General features: G+C 31.3%; 3 protein-coding genes across 3 annotated transcripts; all 3 read left to right on the top strand.

The window, feature by feature from the left end:
* The first annotated feature begins 2,546 nt into the window (after positions 1 to 2,546).
* Positions 2,547 to 2,923, top strand: LOC142550754 (protein LURP-one-related 15-like). Its single transcript, XM_075659820.1, has 2 exons — positions 2,547 to 2,693; positions 2,804 to 2,923. The coding sequence occupies exons 1-2, from the start codon at positions 2,547 to 2,549 to the stop codon at positions 2,921 to 2,923; spliced, it is 267 nt and encodes an 88-aa protein (XP_075515935.1).
* Positions 2,924 to 3,307: 384 nt separating this feature from the next.
* LOC142551756 (protein LURP-one-related 15-like) lies at positions 3,308 to 4,594 on the top strand. Its single transcript, XM_075661141.1, has 3 exons — positions 3,308 to 3,728; positions 3,810 to 4,037; positions 4,212 to 4,594. Exons 1-3 carry the CDS (start codon positions 3,477 to 3,479, stop codon positions 4,356 to 4,358), a joined length of 627 nt encoding a protein of 208 aa, XP_075517256.1. The 5' UTR covers positions 3,308 to 3,476; the 3' UTR covers positions 4,359 to 4,594.
* Positions 4,595 to 10,978: 6,384 nt separating this feature from the next.
* LOC142551755 (uncharacterized) lies at positions 10,979 to 13,795 on the top strand. Its single transcript, XM_075661140.1, has 7 exons — positions 10,979 to 11,230; positions 11,301 to 11,378; positions 11,588 to 11,694; positions 12,412 to 12,489; positions 13,068 to 13,169; positions 13,261 to 13,342; positions 13,458 to 13,795. The coding sequence occupies exons 1-7, from the start codon at positions 11,104 to 11,106 to the stop codon at positions 13,574 to 13,576; spliced, it is 693 nt and encodes a 230-aa protein (XP_075517255.1). The 5' UTR covers positions 10,979 to 11,103; the 3' UTR covers positions 13,577 to 13,795.
* Positions 13,796 to 20,878: the final 7,083 nt, after the last annotated feature.

Genomic DNA, 20,878 nt, shown 5'->3' with positions numbered 1-20,878 from the left:
ATTTTTGGTTTCAATCTCCCAAAAAATCGAATAACCGAACCAGCCATATGATTGTTAAGATAGAGTTTTATGTATAATTGACCATATTATTGTTAAGTATAAGACTTGTACCTATTAGGATTTAGGAACTTGATATCATTACCCCTCAATTTTCAATCCGATCGTTTTTTCTTATTTCTCACAAATTAAATGTTTGACAAATACTGTGATTTAGATTTTAAAGGCATAAATTGACGTATAATTTTATTTCTTAACAAATTTTAGCTAACCGTGTATAACCGACCGTATTACGAAAAAAATCGAACCGAACCGTACTAAAATGGTTTGGTTTTGGACTAGAGATATTCAAAACCGAAAAATCGAACTGTTGTAGGGTAAAACTGCATCAAACCAACCGTTGCCCACCCCTAGTTAGGAAGCAGCCGCCACCTATACATGAAAATAATACTCCATCTCTTGCAATTGTGCACTTGATTTAATTTGGTGGCTGCTTTATTAAACATGCTATGGTGAATTATACTTGAACACCCTAACCTGAATTATTTCAATACTCTATAATACAGGCATTAGTTCGTGTAATTCATTAATGAAATCAGAATTTCGCTTCACAATACAATAATTGTGTATCGGCATTGAGTTTTGGGAAACTCTACATCTCTATACTTTGGGGACACATTTGTTAAGTGGGGGATCTATCAACTCTGTCCTCCCCTTGCCACTGGTGATACTAAAGAACACGGTTAATTTGAAAAAGGGCAGCAGTCAATCTTTTTTAAGAAATTTATTTGTAACCTTCATCAACCAGAGGCACATAATTCAACCTATTGGGCAATGTTTTTTTTGGCAGACGGAGGTCAATTTCAAAGATTAAGTTTGTCCAAGGTTATGTTTTAAATTATTCCCAGTGAATGGATGTGCTCAAGCTAGTATACCGTACTTTGGACTGGAAGCTAGAGCCCTCTAATTTTATTGGCACATATTTGCAGCACTGAAGTAATCTATACAGCTTTCGAGGGTAAATCTTCTGTGAATAGGCAGAGGATGGTGTACAACGCAATATGGGAAGAACTTCAGGACACAGTTCATGCTGTTGATCAGATGACTACCAGAACTCCTGAAGAAGCATCGGGGAAGTGATAGAATGCGACAAAATAGTTGCTATATCGTCTTAGTTATGTTATGATGCACCTGCAAAGAATTGAGAAATTTATTGTGAGCAAATCAATTCACGTTAATCTGATAACGCATTATGCTATCTGTTTTAAAAGTATGTGTTAAGCTTATCAGCTTATGGTTCAAGAAGCCCGAGGAACGTGTGTTTTGTTGATCATATTTTTCTTTATGAGAATAATTCACAAACCAACCATATAATTGAATATATGGTCATTAATATTTGCTCTTTCTTGATTGATCTGATGGACACAATCCTCATCATGGATACTAATAGCATCGCAGATAATCAGCAAAAGCATTCAAAATATTGCCGATGATCATGCAATGAATTCCAGCGGATAAAAATAGATAGTTATTGTGTAGGGAGATATTCTCAAGTTGCTTGCAGTTGGTTTGCATGCAATGATACATTTGAAGGTGTCAAGCAATGTTCACGCCTCATTCCATTTACAATCCCGAGTTACTAAGCATGATAACAGCTTCTTTGGAATAAATTATAACTTCCAAGATTATCTTCTTGCCTCTCAATTGAGGATGATAACAGAATATAGAATATAGTCCTGCCCCGGCCTGGCCACCTCTGTCCTTGATGAAGGAGAACTCGTTTACAAGAAAACAAGTGCACATGCTTTCTATCTAAATGAAGTAAAAGTACAAACGAATCGATGACTTACTTCCACTTAATGTAACCAGGATTGATTTTAAGTTCCAAGCTAATAATAGTATAGATGTGGCTTGAATAATATCAAAAGGTTAAGATCGACATGGATGCTATATGGCGTCTTTTTTCCTCCATAAAGACATGAATCGAGGTCAGAATAACTTTACATGTTTAAGATCGATACGCAATTAATATGCATTTGGTGTTGATTTACCATTTTAATGTGATAACGGACAGGCTATCAACTATGTATGACAAATAGAAATATTCGTCTCTGTTGTGTGTTAACTTTTTTTTATATAAATCGGGCATAGCTTGCAGCATAACCTCTGATGCTCAAACAGAACCTTCTATTTATGCCATCAGAATACATGTTAAATATCCACGAGCCTAGCTCCTACACAACTGAGTTTTAGCTTAATAGATTTGAGAAGAAAAACGGATAGTTCGACTGTGGTAATCAACCCGAGATTCTGTTTTCCAGGGAAAATTCGTTTAACAATTGTGAAGAATATCATGCCAATCAGTGGAGGCAATTTTATGGTCACCAACGATAAAGGCGATGTTATATTTAAAGAGAGAGACTGTTAAGTTTTCATAGCCGCCATGTCCTCCTTGATGCTGCGGGCAATCCCATTGCCACCCTGAAGAAGAAAAAGTTGCGGTTTGCACTTAGGAAGCTTCATCTCTCTTTAAAGTGTTTCAGTATTACATGAGTTTTCTTTGTCTTGACCTAACGCTAGCTCTATCTCTTAAGATTTTGAGTGCACTCGAAAGATGGCAAGTTTACAAGGGAGACAGCTCAGATCTCGGTGATGTTGTTTTTAGCGCTGCCCAATTCAGGACTGATGAAGTAGAGGTAATCCTAGGCAACAAGAAGGAAAAGAATTCATGGGATTTTAAAGTTGTTGGTAGTTGGTTGGAGAGGTCATGGATCATATACAACCACCATTCGACAGGAAATTGCAGGTGCAGATGAAGCACAGATTTAGATACGTGATGAAGGGCAAGGACACTCTGAGCGTGACCGTGAGTCCGGATGTCGACTATTCCTTCGTGGTTGCGTTGGTGGACGGTGGTGATACTTGATCGAATCAACAATGGCGTAGATGATTGAACTCTGGCTGCATTTGGATGGAGATATAATATAAGTTTACAATAACTGAGAATCTTGGTTTCCGTATAAAAAAAAAAAACTCTTGCTTAGATCTTAAGCTGCCAATGTGGTCATGGAAAAAAGAACAAGTTTCAAACTTGATAATGCCGCGTATATAACGTGTTATTGAAAATGATCTACGTCAATGTGTGAACCGCGTCATTTATGAGTTTGACTTGTTCAATTTACTGTTAAAGATGACATGGGAACAGATCCAACGACTTGTATCTTGACACCTTCCTTCCTTATTCGCGAAAGAAACTCTCGAGACTCCTTCGTAAATTATGTTAATAAGAATTATTATATAAAGGAAAAAAGGAAACCTTATCATATATTCGTATCATTTTCCAATTTTCTTTAAATCCTATAATTCTGCACCGATCTATATATCATCATTGGGTGTCTGTGTCGGCAGATATAATCCTCCAAACTCACCGCAAGTGCAGTCCCTGTATTCTTGATCTTATCAGCAGATAAAACATACTTATGATGATGGGTGGATCGAGTTATGCGCCAGGGCCCCAGCAGGTGGCGGTGATCAGCCCGCAGTTCTGCGTGAATTACCCAATCGATCTGACTATTGTGCGGAAGCTGATGACTCTGTCGGAGGGAAATTTCGGAGTTACCGATGTAAACGGTAACATAATGTTCAGAGTCAAAGGGAAACTCTTCAGCCTCCGTGATCGCCGCGTTTTGTACGATCTCGCCGGGAACCCCCTCATCACTTTTCACCAAAAGGTTGTTTTTTTGTTCTTTCTCGTTAAGTTTCTTGTGTTGTGGGAAACTTTTATTCTAAAAAACGTGGTTTTATTGTTTCAGATGCTATCTGCACATAGAAGATGGGTGGTTTTTAGAGGAGATAGCACAGATTCAAAGGATCTTCTTTTCAGCGTGAAGAAATCTTCGCTCTTACAGATGAAGACGAAGCTAGATGTGTTCTTGGCCTCCAACACCAGAGAGGATTCGTGTGACTTCAGGATCGAAGGCAGCTGGTTCGAGAGATCCTGCGTCATCTATGCTGGAAATTCTTCCAACATCATCGCACAGGTAAACGATTCCACAACACACAACATCAATTACATTAATGTTTCGCCGCCGCTGTTTGTCCGTCCCAAGTTAAATAATAAAACAACATGTGTAACTATAACTTGATTCACGTTTACCTTTTTAAAATTTTGTTTTGTTTATTGAGTTAAGTTTTAAAAACTGGAATTGATGCAGATGCACAGGAAACACAGTGCCCAAAGTATCCTACTTGGGAAAGACACATTCGGGGTGACTGTGTATCCTAACGTGGATTACGCCTTCATTGTTGCGCTTGTTGTTATTCTCGAGGAGATCAACGAGGACAGGTCTGGTGAAGACTGAAACAACAATTAGTGCCATTTGTTATGTTAGTTTTTTTTGAAAATTTATAATCTATCCTATGATGTGGGAATGTTGTGTTGTGTTTAGGTTTTTACTTGAGTGAATTCTACTTTATGATCGATTGTAAGACTTTTTTGTAAATTAATTTGCTGCTTTGTGTAAAACATATATATATATATATATATATATATATATATATATTTTAGTTTGCACTTGTGTTTATTCTTGGGATGATCGATCAAGTATCCATCTTTAGCAACATTCCTTGTCAGAGAATCTATGGTTTTAGAATTGAGAAGCCCGAATGATTTCAATAATGCTAAGACGACTGCTAATTAAATATTGAAAAGAAAATTGACAATCAATTCATTTTGTATTTAAGTGCCTAAAAATAATCGTTAATGGGTAGCTTTTTCCATTTAAATTTGTTTTCCTACAATCGGTAGCATATTTTAAATCTAGTAAGCTTCATATTTGTCTATTGATAGTGAGTTTGTTTACTGTAAAATGGTTTTAGATATTTTTATTCGTGATATGAGTTAACTTCGTTCATATTTAAAATAAAAAGTAATGTTTTTTATATAAAAAAATTACTATTTTTTTATGGATCGGATCCTATTGATGATTCATCTTACAAAATTGAACCGTGAATTCTGGTAAAAGTTTTTGTCGTTAATTTACTCATTGGATATATTTTCATTCCGTGCTTATGCAAGAAGATTTCTTATCGGAACACATGAATAATATACTAAATTTGAAAATTCAATAGCAAATGATATACTGTTGTTGAGCGTTACTTAGTTTGACGTAATTAGTTTCGATTATAAAATAATGTCCATTCCTTAAAAAATTGCGAATTTTTTACACTGAAAAAATTCAAGCTAAGAAAAGCTTATATAAATCCAACCCTATTTTAAAAAAAATTTAATAGAAATTTGTAATTATTTATATGTTAATTAATTTAACGGTAAATTCCAAAAAAATACATCTGTCAATCTTTCAATTAAAATTTAGTACCTAGTCATAATTTTTTAGAAATCAGTACCTGACAAATCTATGCTTTTAGTTTTAACTCCTCACAAAGCAAAAGTTACATTTTTACCCTTTATTATTTAAATAAATATATTATTTTAGTCACAAAAATTACATTAATCTTCTTCATTTAAAATATAATTTTATAAAAAATTTGTTTCTCAATTATCATGGAATAAAAATAAATACTTATTTTGATATATAAAGTACCTATTATGGGGTTTCAGATACTTGATTTCGCTCTTTGAATAATACAAATAAATAAATAAAATACTATATTTTCGAGCATTCACCATAAATTCTGTCATTGTTAGTCTTTTCATGAAAAATGCATTAGGATGACTTATTCATGTCATTTTATTTTTTTAGAAAAAACATAGGTCATCACTCATCTTGAAATAAAATTAAGTATTTATTTTGACCTACAAAATACCTATTTTGGAGTTTCAAATGCTTGATTTGACTATTTTAATAATCCAAATGTGTAAGAAAATACTGGATCTTCGAGCTATCACAATAAATTCAATAATTGTTGGTCTTTTCATTGAAAATACATTAAGATTACTTATTCATATCATCTAATTTTTTAAAAAACATAGTTTCTCACTCATTGTTGAATTAGAAAAAGTACTTATTTTGATCGATAAAATACTTATTTTGAGGTTTCAAATATTTGATTTGGCTATTTGAATACTTCAAATGTGCAAGAAAATACTTAAGTTTCAAGTAATATTAAGTAACTTTTGATGATGTCATTTGTGAAGTTAAAATGTGATATTTAAATTGGTACAAATAGTATCTAATTAGAGTCTATAAATACATGATTTTACCCCGTAAATACTCATATACAATAATATTAGGATGCCAAAATATAATTTGAAGTTAATATTAATTGACACCGATGATGATATTCGTGAAGTAAAAATGTGATACTTAAATTAATACAAATAATACATAATTCGAGTCCACAAATACTTGATTTTATCATTTAAATAGTCAAATTCGATTGAGTATGTAAAAATATATAGTTTGAAGATAATATTGAATGTTCTTTGATGATAATATTTGTGAATAAAAAAACGTGATACCTAAATTGGTACAAATAGTACCTAATTTGATTTCACATATACTTGATTTTATCTTTTTAATACTCAAATTTGATTATTTTGGTATATAAAATAATATAGTTTCAAGTAATATTGAGTGACTTTTGATGTGTCATTTTTGAAATTAAAATGTGATACCTAAATTAGTACAAAAAGTATCTATTCGAGTCTACCAATACGTGAAGTACTTAATTTGGGCAAATACTTGATTTCGTAAATGAGATACTCACAATATGTACTAAAATACTGGATATTCGAATAAACAAGGTAGGTTCACCAAGTGTTGGTATTTTTATGAAATATACATTTGGATGACATATTCATCTCATTTAATATTTTTTTATAAAAAAAACAAATTTTCAACTAAGCATGAAAATTTTAAAGTACTTATTTTTACTTAAGAAGTACCTAATTTGAGTTTGCAAATACTTGATTTCGTAAATGAGATACTCACACTATGTATTAAAATACTGAATATTCGAATAGGAAAACGTAAGTTCAACAAGTATTGATATTTTCATATAATAAGTATTTGGATGACATATTCATCTCATTTAAAAAAAATTGTAAAAGAAAAAACAAATTCCCAACTAAGCATGGAAATTCTAAAGTGCATATTTTTATTTGAGAAGTGCCTAATTTGAGATTAAAAATATTTGATTTAGTATATGAGATACTCATAATATGTAATAGAATACTGGATATTCGAATATGGAGGAACGTAAGCTCACCAAGTTTTTATCGTTCCTTCGAAGATGCATTTAGATGGCATATCCATCTCATTTAATTTTTTTTTTTTTGTAAAAACAAAAAACAAAAACAAATTCTCAACTAAGTATTGAAATTTTAAAATACTTAGTTTTATTTGAGAAGTATATAATTTGAGTTTGTAAATACTTTATATCTTGAATTAGATATTCACAATATGTATTAAAATACTGGATATTCGAATAGGCAACGTAAGATCACCAAGTGTTGATCTTTCCATGGAAGATGCATTGATACGAAAAGTATCTAAATTGGTGAAGTTAAAATATGGTAGCTAAATTGGTACAAAGAGTATCTAATGCGAGTTCGCAAATACTTGATTTTACTCCCTAAATTCTTATATCCAACTATTTGAGGATGTCAAATTATATAGTTTGAAGTTAATATTTAGTGGTCTTTGATGAATGACATTCGTGAAGTAAAAATGTGATATCTAAATTAATACAAATAATACCAAATACGAATCCACAAATACTTGATTTTACTATTTAAATACTCAAATTTGATTATTTGATGATGTCAAAATATATAATTTGAAGTCAATATTGAGTGGCCTTTGATGATGAGATCCGTGAAATAAAAATGTGATACCTAAATTGTTACAAGTATTACATAATTAGATTCCACTGATAATTGATTTTACCATTTTAAAACTCAAATTTGATAATAAGTATAATGAAAGAATATTGACTACATATAATGAATGATTACCAATAAATATTATGAATGAATACTAATAAAGATGATATACAACGAGGTATTGTCTTGTCATTTAATGAATACCAACAAGTATTGTGAATGAATATTAATGTTATTATAAATTAATACTCATAAGTATAAAGAAAAAAATACTAATAAGTATAATGAATAATTACCAATAAGTATTATGTCAAATAAGTATAATTGTCAAATAAGTCATTCAATGAATATCAAAAAGTATTGTAAATTAATATTGATGAGTATTTTATAAATAATTAATCTTAGAATCGATAGCTATACTTAAATTGCAAACTTCAAGCTCATTTACGAACTATGTTCATAATATATATCTCCCAATTAGTTCATGATGAACAATGAACTATGTTTATTTATTTAAATGACATTAATAAGTATCCTAATGAATTTTTCATGGAATTATTATATATTCGAATATCCAGTATTTTAATACATATTGTGATTATCTCATTTACGAAATCAAGTATTTGCAAACTCAAATTAGATACTTCTCAGGTAAAACTAAGTACTTTAAAATTTTCATGCTTATTTGAGAATATTTTTTACCAAAAAAATATTAAATAAAATGAATATGTAATCCAAATGCATCTTCCATGGAAAGACCAATACTTGGTGAACTTACATTGCATATTCGAATATCCAGTAGTCTATTACATATTATGAGTATCTCGTGTACCAAATCAAGTATTTGCAATATGAAATTAGGTACTTCTCAAGTAAAATTAAGTATTTTTAAAAATTCATATTTATTTGAGAATTTGGTTTTTTTTTTACAAAAAAATATTAAATGAGATAAATATGTCATCCAAATGCATTTTTCACATAAATACCAACACTTGGTGAACTTACGTTGCATATTCGAATATCCAATATTCTATTACATATTATGAGTATATCATGTACTAAATCAAGTATTTGAAATATGAAATTATGTACTTCTCAAGTAAACTAAGTATTTTAAAATTTTCATGCTTATTTGAGATTTTTTTTACAGAAAATATATTAAATGAGATAAATATGTCATCAAAACGAATCTTCCATGGAAAGCCAACACTTGGTAAACTTACGTTGCATATTTGAATATCCAATACTCTATTAAATATTATGAGTATCTATTGTACCAAATCGAGTATTTGCAAACTCAAATTAGGTACTTCTCATCCAAATGCATGCATATTTCATGAAAATACCAACACTTGGAGAACTTACGTTGCTTATTCGAATATCCAATATTTTAATACATATCGTGAGTATCTCATTTACGAAATCAAGTATTTGCGAACTCAAATTAGGTACTTCTCAAGTAAAACTAAGTACTTTAAAATTTGCATACTTATTTGAGAATTTGGGTTTTTAACAAAAAATATTAAATGGGATTAATATGTCATCCAAATGCATTTTTCATTGAAATACCAATATTTGATGAATTTAGGTTGTCTATTCGAATATCCAGTATTTTTAATACATGTTGTGAGTATCTCATTTACGAAATCAAGTATTTGCAAAATGAAAATAGGCATTTCTCAAGTAAAACTAAGTATTTTAAAATTTACATGCTCAGTTGGGAATTTGATTTTTTTTTACAAAAAAATATTAAATGAGATGAATATGTCATTCAAATACACATTTCATGAAAAGACAAACAGTGACTGAATTTATGGTGATCGTTCAAGATCAAGTATTTTCTTACATATTTAGAGTATTTAAAGAGCCAAATCAAGTATTTGAAACTTAAAAATAGATATTTTTTATGTCAAAATAAGTACTTAATCTTATTTTAATGATGATTGATGAACTATATTTTTTTAAAATAAAATGACATGAATAAGTCATCATAATATATTTTTAATGAAAAACCAACAACGACTGAATTTATGGTGATTGTTAGAAAATATAGTATTTTTTACACATTTGATGTATTCAAATAACAAAATAAAGTATCTGAAACCACAGAATAGGTACTAATATTTTGGTAGATAGAAAACACACAATTAATTTGGTGAATAAAATTATATATTTATTTAAATAGTAAAATGGCAAAAATGTAAAATTATCTTTGTAGGTAGTTAAACTAAGTTTGTAGTTTTGTCAGGTATTAATTTGTAAAAAAAATCTTCTAGGTACTGAATCTTAAATGAAAGATGTGCAGATATATTTTTTTCAAATTTGCCCTTAATTTAACTTCAAAAAATTTAATTACAAAATTATTCTTGAAAAAAAGATTGATTTACACACAAAGTGCATGAATTTCACTCAGAATAATACCTTAATGTGTTATGTTTAATGGGTCAATTACTCATATTTTTATTCTGAATTCAAATAATTATTTAATATATTATGTCATGCCCCGAGCCCAGATCCACGCCTGCGTGACTGCACAATGGACCACTATAGCAACTACTTCGTATTCGTCCTCGCTTTGCGAAAATGATTAACACAAGTTGCTATAAAAGTCCATTGTAAGCCATTATAAACTCATTTTAAAATATTTCATTTTTAAGATGTGGGATCCCTCGATCCATCAGCGCCGAGAATCTAGAGGTGGCTCCTGTCATGTAGTACTTTGCCCCGCAGGTTCAAGAGGTGTCAGGTGGCTCCTACATGTTCAAGAGGTGGCTCCTGTCATGTAGTACTTTGCTCGCAGGTTCAAGAGGTGCCATGCACGTAGCACTTTGCCCCGCATAACACTTATTTCTCGGTGTTCTATGCAGGTGACCGGCTCCGATACCATTCTGTCACGTCCCGAGCCCAGGCCCGCGTCTGCGTGACTGGATAATGGGCCCCTATAACAACTATTTCGTATTCGTCATCGCTTTACGAAAATGATTAGCATAAGTTGTTATAGAAATCCATGGTAAGTCATTATAAATTCATTTTAAATATTTTATTTTTAAGTTATGGGACAATGATATCACATATTATATTAAAAAACATTAAATTATTATATTATATATGTAGAAAATGGTAATAACAAGGGATAGAAGGGGGCAAAAATAGAGAGTAGAGTGAGATTTGACTTGGAATCCACAGCCTTATCCAACTCAGGTAGGTAAGCCGGCCGGCCATTTTTCTGCTCACCTTCTCCGTCCATCACTGCCACGACCATGGCGAGAATCCCGACTTTCAATTCCCATTCATTTCGTCCATTATCTTCGTCTCTTTGCTTCAAACCCCGCCCATTATTCCTTCTCACTCAACTCAGAACCCCCTCCCGCCGACTTACGTTTCCCAGTATGCTAAAGCTTCAACTTTTCTCTTACCCATTTATAGCCATGATCTCAACTTTTCATTTTGCTTGCAGGAATATATGCGTTGTCGAGCAATGACATAAAAGTAGGCCTCAACATTGAAGTGGATGGAGCTCCTTGGCGGGTTCTTGGTAATTTTTATTACTCTTTGTCTTATGCTTGGTTTTCAATTTTTTTATCACACAATGTGTGGAATGAATCCATTGCCTTCAATTTTACTTTGACTTTTTTACTTGACAATTCTTAATGACATCTATTCTGGTTTATAATTCTTATTTGGTTAGTTTTCGATTCATTATTTCATTAACCATCTTGAATTTGGTATTTGGGCATTATTTAGAGTTTCTCCATGTCAAGCCTGGCAAAGGCGCAGCGTACGTGAGGACCACATTGCGCAACCACGTGACCGGAAACCAAGTCGACAGAACTTTCAGAGCTGGAAGTAAGGTAAAATCTTTATAGTCTTTTGTATAGTCTTTTGTTATGTACTCGCATTGTTTCTTGTTAGTTTACTCTATCGAAGTATATATATCATGTGGTGAACGCTTTTGAGCTTGGATGTAAGTACATATTCACAATGGAGTTGTATAGGTAGAGGATGTCTAAGGTTGGTATTTGTTGGAACCTAATTTCCAGCAACTCTAAAACAAGTGACTGAATGAAAATTACTCACAGAATTACCTCAATGAAATATCATTTGAAGCTTGAAAGTGGATTGATTCAACAATGAATGCCATTTACAAGAGAAAGAAAAGATTAATTCCCTAGCACCTAGTACAGGGTAGTCATAACTGAAAATATTTACTCAAGTAGCTCAACAATCCCCTCTTAACAGACTCTAGCCATATTTTATGTGATTTCCTCCACCCGCAAACCCTTTTCTCCCTCACCGACTTTTCTAGCATATTCATGATATATTGGGGACTTGTATTGACTTTCTTGGCCTAACTTATTTAGGACCATAACAGTGTGATTATGGGATTGAAACATCCACAGGATTATATGACCTACATATTTGGGGCAGTTAAATTTGCGCCGATTGGATACTAATAAATATTATTTATATCAAGCCAGAAAATCTTTTGTTCTGTGGAAACTTGAGTTTGAGCTTTCCATATTAGCTGCTTTATCGCTAATGTTATTTTTCCCCCTGATTTTATACAGTTAGAAGCGGCAGATATAGTGAAAGAAACCAAGCAATACACTTACAAAGATGGTGTTCAGTATGTCTTCATGGACTTGGTAAGTTGTTAGTACTTTCAATTTCGTTAAATGATGTGTTTCTTAATTTTTCTTATCCAGCTTTTCGTCATCCAAATTAGAGAAGTAGAAGTGATAATATTCAGATTTAGTGCAATAATCCTCTGTCTGAATAAATAAAAATAACAATGACGAGGAAGATGCTCGTCTTCAAATCGAAATGTAATTATGGTTTTGGGTTCAAAATGATAGGTAAAATATGTTTACTCTTGTTAGGTTTCAATGGAAACATGCCCACCTTCTGTTGGATTTAATATGTTATCATAAGAAATTTATCTTTCAATTTTCATTTTTAGTTCACTCCTTTTATTCATTTCATTGCTCAAATCATCTAGTTTGGACACTTGTTTGTCAACCCAACCTTCTTAACTCCTAATATATGAACAAAATCAATATATTTTCCGTCTTTTGAACACTAATCACACCATCTAATTTTACTATATAACCTACTGGACGTATAAGCATGTGGTGATGACTGGAAAAAGCTAGTCTTCATTGACGCATGGGCTGTGGTACTAATTGGGTAGTGAGATTGATGAAATGCATGGAATTCATTTCAGACAACATATGAGGAATTCCGTCTGGATGAGGCAGAAGTTGGAGATAAATCGAAGTGGCTAAAGGAAGGAATGGACTGCAATTTGCTTTTCTGGAATAACAAGGTACCTTCTAAACGTCGACTGTTTTGTTTTTGTTATCCGAGATGCAAAAAGCTACAAAACACAGATAATGAATTATCATCCCTTGTCGAAGGTTATTGATTTCGAGCTCCCTATCACAGTGAAGTTAACTGTGGTTGAAGTTGATCCTGGACTCAGAGGTGATACAGCCCAAGGTACTTGCTATTAGATGCATGCTTTATTGGTTTTAAAAGTAATTTTTGTGTTGTTTTAGTGTTCTTTATTCTAAATGCTTTATATGTATTTGTTGTTTATATTGGGGGATTGCAGGTGGATCTAAACCCGCGACTCTTGACACCGGTGCTGTGGTTAGCGTCCCATTGTTCATAGACAAAGGCGAGGAAATTTTGATAGATACCAGAACTGGGCAGTACATGAGCCGTGCATAGATCTCATTTATGTGGAAGTAGAGAAATCAGAGAAAATCCGGTTGAGGGAAATTAGATACAGATTTTGTTTTGAAAGACATAATCTACCACCCATTAATTCTTGTCATTATCATCATTAATCACTATAGTAACGTATTGGCGCATGCATTTTCTCGATAACTTCTGACTATTTTCTCACACCATTACTCACAATGCAGATATTGGATGTATATTTAATTAGCAGTCGGTGGAAGCAACCAAACTAATTATAATATCCTAAAATAATAGATGTACATCAGAGAAGAAAATGAGATATTAAATAATGAAACCTTCTCTTTTTGTGGGAGTGGAATATGAAAGGCCATGCAAGAAGAAAAAGGACAACACAGAGAAGAATGAAATGGGGAAAATAACCAGTTACAAAGATTCTTTGGATGGTTATTTGCAACGGATTACGACAAAATAAGACCACAAAATCTGATCTTCCCTACACACAGACGAGGGCCTGATCAGATTCTTAATGATCTGCTGCATGTTTTCCAGAAGAACGGGTCCTTTTGATTTTGGGGAGCATTTTTGCTTGAACTCGATTTCTTCCCAAGAATTGGTCCCAACATCTTCTTCATCACCTTCCGGAAACCTGACTCTCGGCCTCTTGGCTTCGAAACCAGGCAACGCTGAGCAGCTGCCTCGGAAGGGCTACGCCCCAAAATGGCTTGGTTTAGCTGCACCTCAAAGGAACGCCGCTCGTACTGATCCACCAACGTGCTGTATTCATCACCAAACCTCCTCAAACTCACTTCCATTTTAGAATCAAAATTCTTCACATCCACTGAGATTTGCTAGAGAGACAGTGATTTATATCTTGGGAAAGATGCGCCTTGAAAATTATGCATATTGTCATTAATTTCATTAAAATTTAATTTTCAAAATTCACATTAATTCCTTTGTTCATTTAATTACAAAGCTAGTCCTCATACGCGTTAGTCTATATCCCATCTGGAATAGTTCTCTCCATATTCCAATATTAGATATGTGAATCTCGCACATTTTAATGAAATTTGACACAATGGGTTGGCACCAAAATTCTTATTAATGCCTTTCTATTATTTGTACCTTCATTAAATACAAAAGCACCCCCTATACTTCTCTTGGGTTTGTCTACACTCCACTTGGAAAAATGAATTTCTTTGTTTTGAATTTTGATGATTAATTCGCATGGAACCAAATAAAGATGTTTTTTGTGTGTGTGTGTGTGTGTAAAATTAGCATTTGATTACGGAAAATTTTAATAAATCACAACGTGTATGACAGCTTTATAAAACAAAGGGCTACAATTTCAAATATTTGGTTTGGAAAAAAAATTGAGTAATTTGGATGAACAATTACAAATAATGATTTTGAAAAGGGATTATGCTTTAACTGAAGCAAGAATAAAGAAGAAAACTGGAAAATAAAGCTGTGCATGTTTTCAAGCATTTTATGCTTTCTTGTCTGATGAGAATTCTTTTAGTGCACCTCGATTAATACCAGTCTTATTCAACACAAAAGTCTTGCGACATCATGTTCAGATGTATGTAGAGACAGATTCAGGAAATAAAGTTAGGGTAGATTTGAACTTAATATAATAAGTTATATATTCAACAATGAAATACTATATACGAAGTAATACAACATATTACGTCGGCCAACTTCCTTCATCCGTGCTACCGATTCCTCGAAAACGACCTTGTTTCCATCCACATCCACATATAAATCATCTCTCCATTGATTCAAACCTAGATATTTCAGTTTTGTAAAGGTAAAATAGTTTGTTTATCACTTTTTCTTTTGGAATAAATTCGAGAAATATTGTGCATTTTATGTTAAGATGTATATATATATAATAGGAAACAGTGATAAAAAAAAAATTATGCATGAAAATTTGAACAATATAATATATCATGTTAGACCATATGCATGTTTTTTAAGCATTTAAAGGTAGCAAGAAGCATACGCTAAGATAGTGGGGACAGTGCCTCTACAGGATCTGGACCATTGATTTTAAAAAAATTGGTGGACCCTACATATACGTGATTAAAATTGGGCCTTTGATCTTCTCATGGGGACGGTGTCCCACAAGGTAGGGTGAAATCTTCCGCTAAGATAGTCTGCATTTTTTGTCCAGAGATGAGTGAAGTGCTTTCACGAGACTAATTCCTCGTACGTGTTCTGTATTGTTCTTTGATTTTCTCAAAAAGCAAGCATACATCTATCTCGAAATAATACATACATGTAATATGTTCAAGAACCAGAATTCTAATAGCTGCAGCATACATTTATATATACTAGAGAAATGTACGTGCGTTGCACGTAGAGAAATAAAGATAATTTGTATATGATAATCTTATTTAAATATGTTGGAATTATTTTTGCAATAAGAATAACTATTAATAGATTAATAAATAGTTATTTGGTAACAAATAAAATCATCACATTTTTTTGTCTTTGATTTAAAAACCACTGAAATCTTTTTGTACCAATCGATTTTTATCTTCTTAGCTCTTTTTTTGTAGGCGGCAATTGGTTCGTCATCTCGAATCTCTATTTCATCTTCATCTTCATCTTCATGTATCTTTATTTTTGTTGATGCTTAATTCATTTGAACTTTCTACCTTTGGCGGTACATTGCTTTGTTTAGTTTGCTTGATAATCTTCCGAGATCTCCATTTCTTGATATTGACATTTGTTGTTGGATAATTGTCATGTATCTCAATAGCTTTTGCCACAATCTTTAACACCCCATCGGTCATCACGTATTTCTACTGAATTATCCAACTTGAATAAGAATGTGTGGAGCTTGGTTGACTTAATTAGCAAATCTTTATATGGGTTATTTGGTAAATTTTGCATTGAAAATTTTTATTGTTAGATTGAAAATCTAAATATTCTATTTATGTAGATATAAAATCATTTGTTTGTTTTTCTTATACCTCGTCATGAATTTGAATGAAATCTTCAATAGAACATCCAACAAAAGATGATGCAACTTTTCCAAATAATGTTATTCTTACCGTCTCATTCACATATTCAATTGTGATTGTTATTCTATACCTGCAACATAAAAAAGTAAAGAAGTGATCATCTCTTTTTTTTACCGTGATCTAAAACTTGGGTTGGGTATTGATATTTTTTATTACCTTGGAATGATCTTAATTGGATAGTTGATGCAATTGGCACAACTTGCTTTGTTGTTTGTTTTTGTAGCATCTTGAAAACAATGATCACATGCTTCATACCATGGAGTAGCTTTGATTTCGATTTCCTTTATCTTGCTCCGTATCAAATAGTAGTTGTTCTATGTAAAAATAAGAAGCATTTCGAATCTTGGTTTAGTTTGAATGTTAGTTGTTAAAACTTTTAATATTTAGCATGGGCAAATTATCTGGTTTTTGTTTTGTATCATTTTAGTAATTAAAACTATTAAGATTCATAAACAGTAAATGCAGTACCTCCGTCAACATAGCTCGTTTTTTTGTTACATCATCTAATGTCACTTGTTTGGCATCTGTGAGTGTCTTCGTAACCCAAAGTTCTTTTAATTTATCTTGTTTTTGGTCTGCATCCAACCTACAAATTTATTATAAATAATAGTCTTTAAGCATTCATATATTATAAATAACAAAATGTCCACTGTTTTTATCTAGTTTCTAACATCATTTTATATATTTAAAAAGAAAGTTGTCATGCTAGAATAATTTTTGTGAATAAATAAGTAAGTTCATACAATTTATACAATGAAATGTATAACTCACAAATACGAAGAGTTAGAAATTCAGAAATACGTATCATGTTTGTATTTCTTTGGCGATATCACATAATGGGTTAAGAATCATTGCAGTTGTAGGCGTAGTTTGTAAATGTTGTGCATCTGTTTCATTTTTTCGATTTACACCACATATTAGTCATTTTTGCTATAAAAAATACATTTAAAAAATGAAGAAAGAAGGTTTGTTTTATAACATACTGAGAAAGATTTGCATAGTCAGATTGGAAAATTCAACAATAGGATGTTCAGACTCAATGCGCTTCATCAATTGCCCTTCGTGTATTGCCAAGTCATCCCGCGTAGTGACAGAAATAGTTTCCATTCTAAACAAAATATTTATATGTTACAAATTTTAAGATATGCATGTTTATATGTGGAATTTTTTTATTTAAATTTACCTCATGTTGAGAAGCATAACGTGTCTCATTTGATCTTCTGTTTTATCTAGTCTGGCGAAATTGCTTAATGGCATGACTTTATTTGGTATACCGATCACATCTGTACACATTTCATTGGTGTTATAAATATAAATATGACTTCTATTTTCAGTTGGAAAAATTATTTATTTACGCAGAACTTCTTTTGCATTCATGATATTGACGAGTTCGTCAAATCCCTTGAATTTAAATGTTAGGTGTGGCATCTTTAGCACCCGAGATAGCTCTGAAACTATGGTATTTTTTTTGTAAATTCAGCTCAAATTTGGGGTTGACATTTGAATATATGGAGTCTATGCATGTGATAAGAGGGTTGTATATTGTATACCACTTATTGGTTTCCAATAACTTGCGAAAATATATTTTCATTGAAATTTGAGAAAATCAATCCATTAATCATTGTATCCTGTTTTTTGCAAAAAAAAAAGTAAGAAAGATTAATTTGATGGTAAAATACGTGAGTATGAATATTAAACTTGAGGCATAAGTAAACTTATATATGTCTGTTTTAATTTTTTTTCAAAGTTAAAGAAATGAGCATATGCTGAGAAATAATATTTTTTATTACTCTGATGGTGGAATTATGTTTTTACATCGTTTTGCGGTATATATATATATATATATATATATATATATATATATATATATATATATTTTAGTTATAGTAAAACTTAGAAATATAAAAACTAATAATTATCAAAAATGAAAAAGAAATATAAAGGCTAATTATTTTCATATGAAATATATAATATTACAAAAAATAAAATGAAATTATTTATTATCTAATTAAATTTTATTATTTTGTTGGTTTAGTTTTGACAAATATATCCCTACTTGAACAATATAAACTTTATTTTTAATATTTATATGCGAATAAAAAAATGATTTGCATCTCATTTTGGTGATTTGCATCTCATTTTGATTCAATTTCTTTTCAATTTTTTCAGTTTAGATTTATGGTTTTTTCGAGTCACATTAAAAATTAACACCCCTATATCAAAATCAGTGACTTGCTGATACATTTTGAACTATGTTGTATCTGGTTTTCATAATGAAAACAAAAAATAAATATGTTGCACCTAAAATATTTTTCACATAGAAATTTTTTTGCTAACTCAAAATTTAAATTTTTTTATCACTTTTTGTGTTTCATATATAAATTAATTTATATGTAAGATAATTAAATGAAGAATCAATTATTAATTTTTTAATAGTGGTTCAACGTTTATGAGACAAAAAATGGTACTATAAGATAATTTTAAATGATCGTACTCTCTGTTAAATAAAAATATTATAAATTAGTTTGAACATCAAATTTGTTGAGGGAAAAATAATTTGGTCGATCTGATTTAGTTGATATTTTCTTGTAGAAATGTTAATTATCAAATTATAATTGAATGTTTTTTATGAAAAACTGGTTGAAGTAGTATTTTAATCAAATTGATTAAATAAACTAATTTTTGTTTTTTTCCATTTTTTATGTAATTATTGTGGAGTGTATAATTCGGGAATTTTTAAAGAAAGATTAAAAGAATAAAATAAAATTTGTGATAATTTGTGTTATGCAGTTTTACATAAAAAAATACAATAATAAATCATCGGCGTAAAATTTCAATTAATGAAGATGACATCGTTTCTAGAGTAGATTGTTCGAATGATAAAAAATCATACCAACAGAAGATATCTACTTTTAAAACACACAACTTTAATATCATATGTGTATGTAAGTTTTCAACTTCAGAAATCAAACTACTATTCTAATTTTAAATTTTCATTTTCATCAACTAACAAAAAGTTTTTTTAATAAATTGTCGCTGAAAAAAATCAACGAATTGTGGTATAAGAGTCAAAATGCATACTGCTTCCAACTTTTAAGTGACCATAATCGATCAAACATGTAGAAAACATAAAATGAAACATGAATCTATCATATCAATATTCCACCAAAGAATTGAGCAAGAATATTCAAACAAGCCCATCAAGCAATTCTCATAGAAAGATTAATTTGATGGTAAAATAAGTCAGTATGATTGTGTTTGTAAATTTCAGAATACAAATAACTATAGGTACTATAACATATGTCACTGGAAATGTTTTTTTTTTTTTGGTGTAAAAGAAGTTGAGATGTTTAACAATTATTTACTGTTGTGCAACAATTTGATGATAAAAATGAGGTGGTCAAATATGTATATATAAAAATGAGTGAAAGAGAAAGTGTACATGCATGAAAATGAGTGAAAGAGTCAATTAAATAAATACAAGAATAACCAATTAAAGATGAGGAAACAATTAAAGATGAGGAAGAGAATGGTACAAATTTAATGATGACAACTAATTAACGAGGACAATAGAGTAAAATCACAATTCAATTTGTATATTTATATAGATATAGAATAGAATAGATAGGCAAGGCAACCATTACAAATATTACTTGTGGTATAGCATAAAGAATGTGGAGGAGATTACTACAAACAAATAAATTCATTCCCAACGCCACTGTGCGATGGATGGCCTTTCATCTTTCTCCTCCTCCCTTCCATTCTCCTGTAAATAAATTAAATTCATGCAACGTAACTCGCCGTTAAATTGTAAACTTGAATCAGAATATCTACAAATCTAAGGCGTCTTTTCAATTGTCTTTGCTTGACTTTCCTTCAACACCTTCTCTTGTTCCTTTTCTCTCAGTGATTTAACTGCAGATGTTCTCTATAAACATCAACAAAAGAAACAAAGTATCACTAAAATTTCGATTCGTGACACTCATAAAACACTCAGTTATTCAAGATTCATCAAGCTAAATGAAGAAAACAAAGAAAACTGACCATGCAAGATAATCTGATCTCTTTCAAACGGTACAACCGATCAACCTCCATCTCCAGCTGTTTTTGGTCTTCCCATCTATTAATAATTCCCTTCATGTGGGAATCCAGCATCATCCCCCTCTGCCTCAGGACTTCATCGGTATTTTCCCTGTCAATCGTCAATCTCTCGAGCTTCTCAGCGGATGGCGCTGAGCTCCTGGGCAAGCGAGGAATCGAAGCATTGGATCATGGGATGAATGTTCTCCTTGTTGGAGAT

The sequence above is a fragment of the Primulina tabacum genome, chromosome 7 (assembly GCF_025594145.1).
Source record: "Primulina tabacum isolate GXHZ01 chromosome 7, ASM2559414v2, whole genome shotgun sequence".
NCBI lineage: Eukaryota > Viridiplantae > Streptophyta > Magnoliopsida > Lamiales > Gesneriaceae > Primulina > Primulina tabacum.
This window is presented reverse-complemented; position numbering and strand designations above follow the sequence as displayed.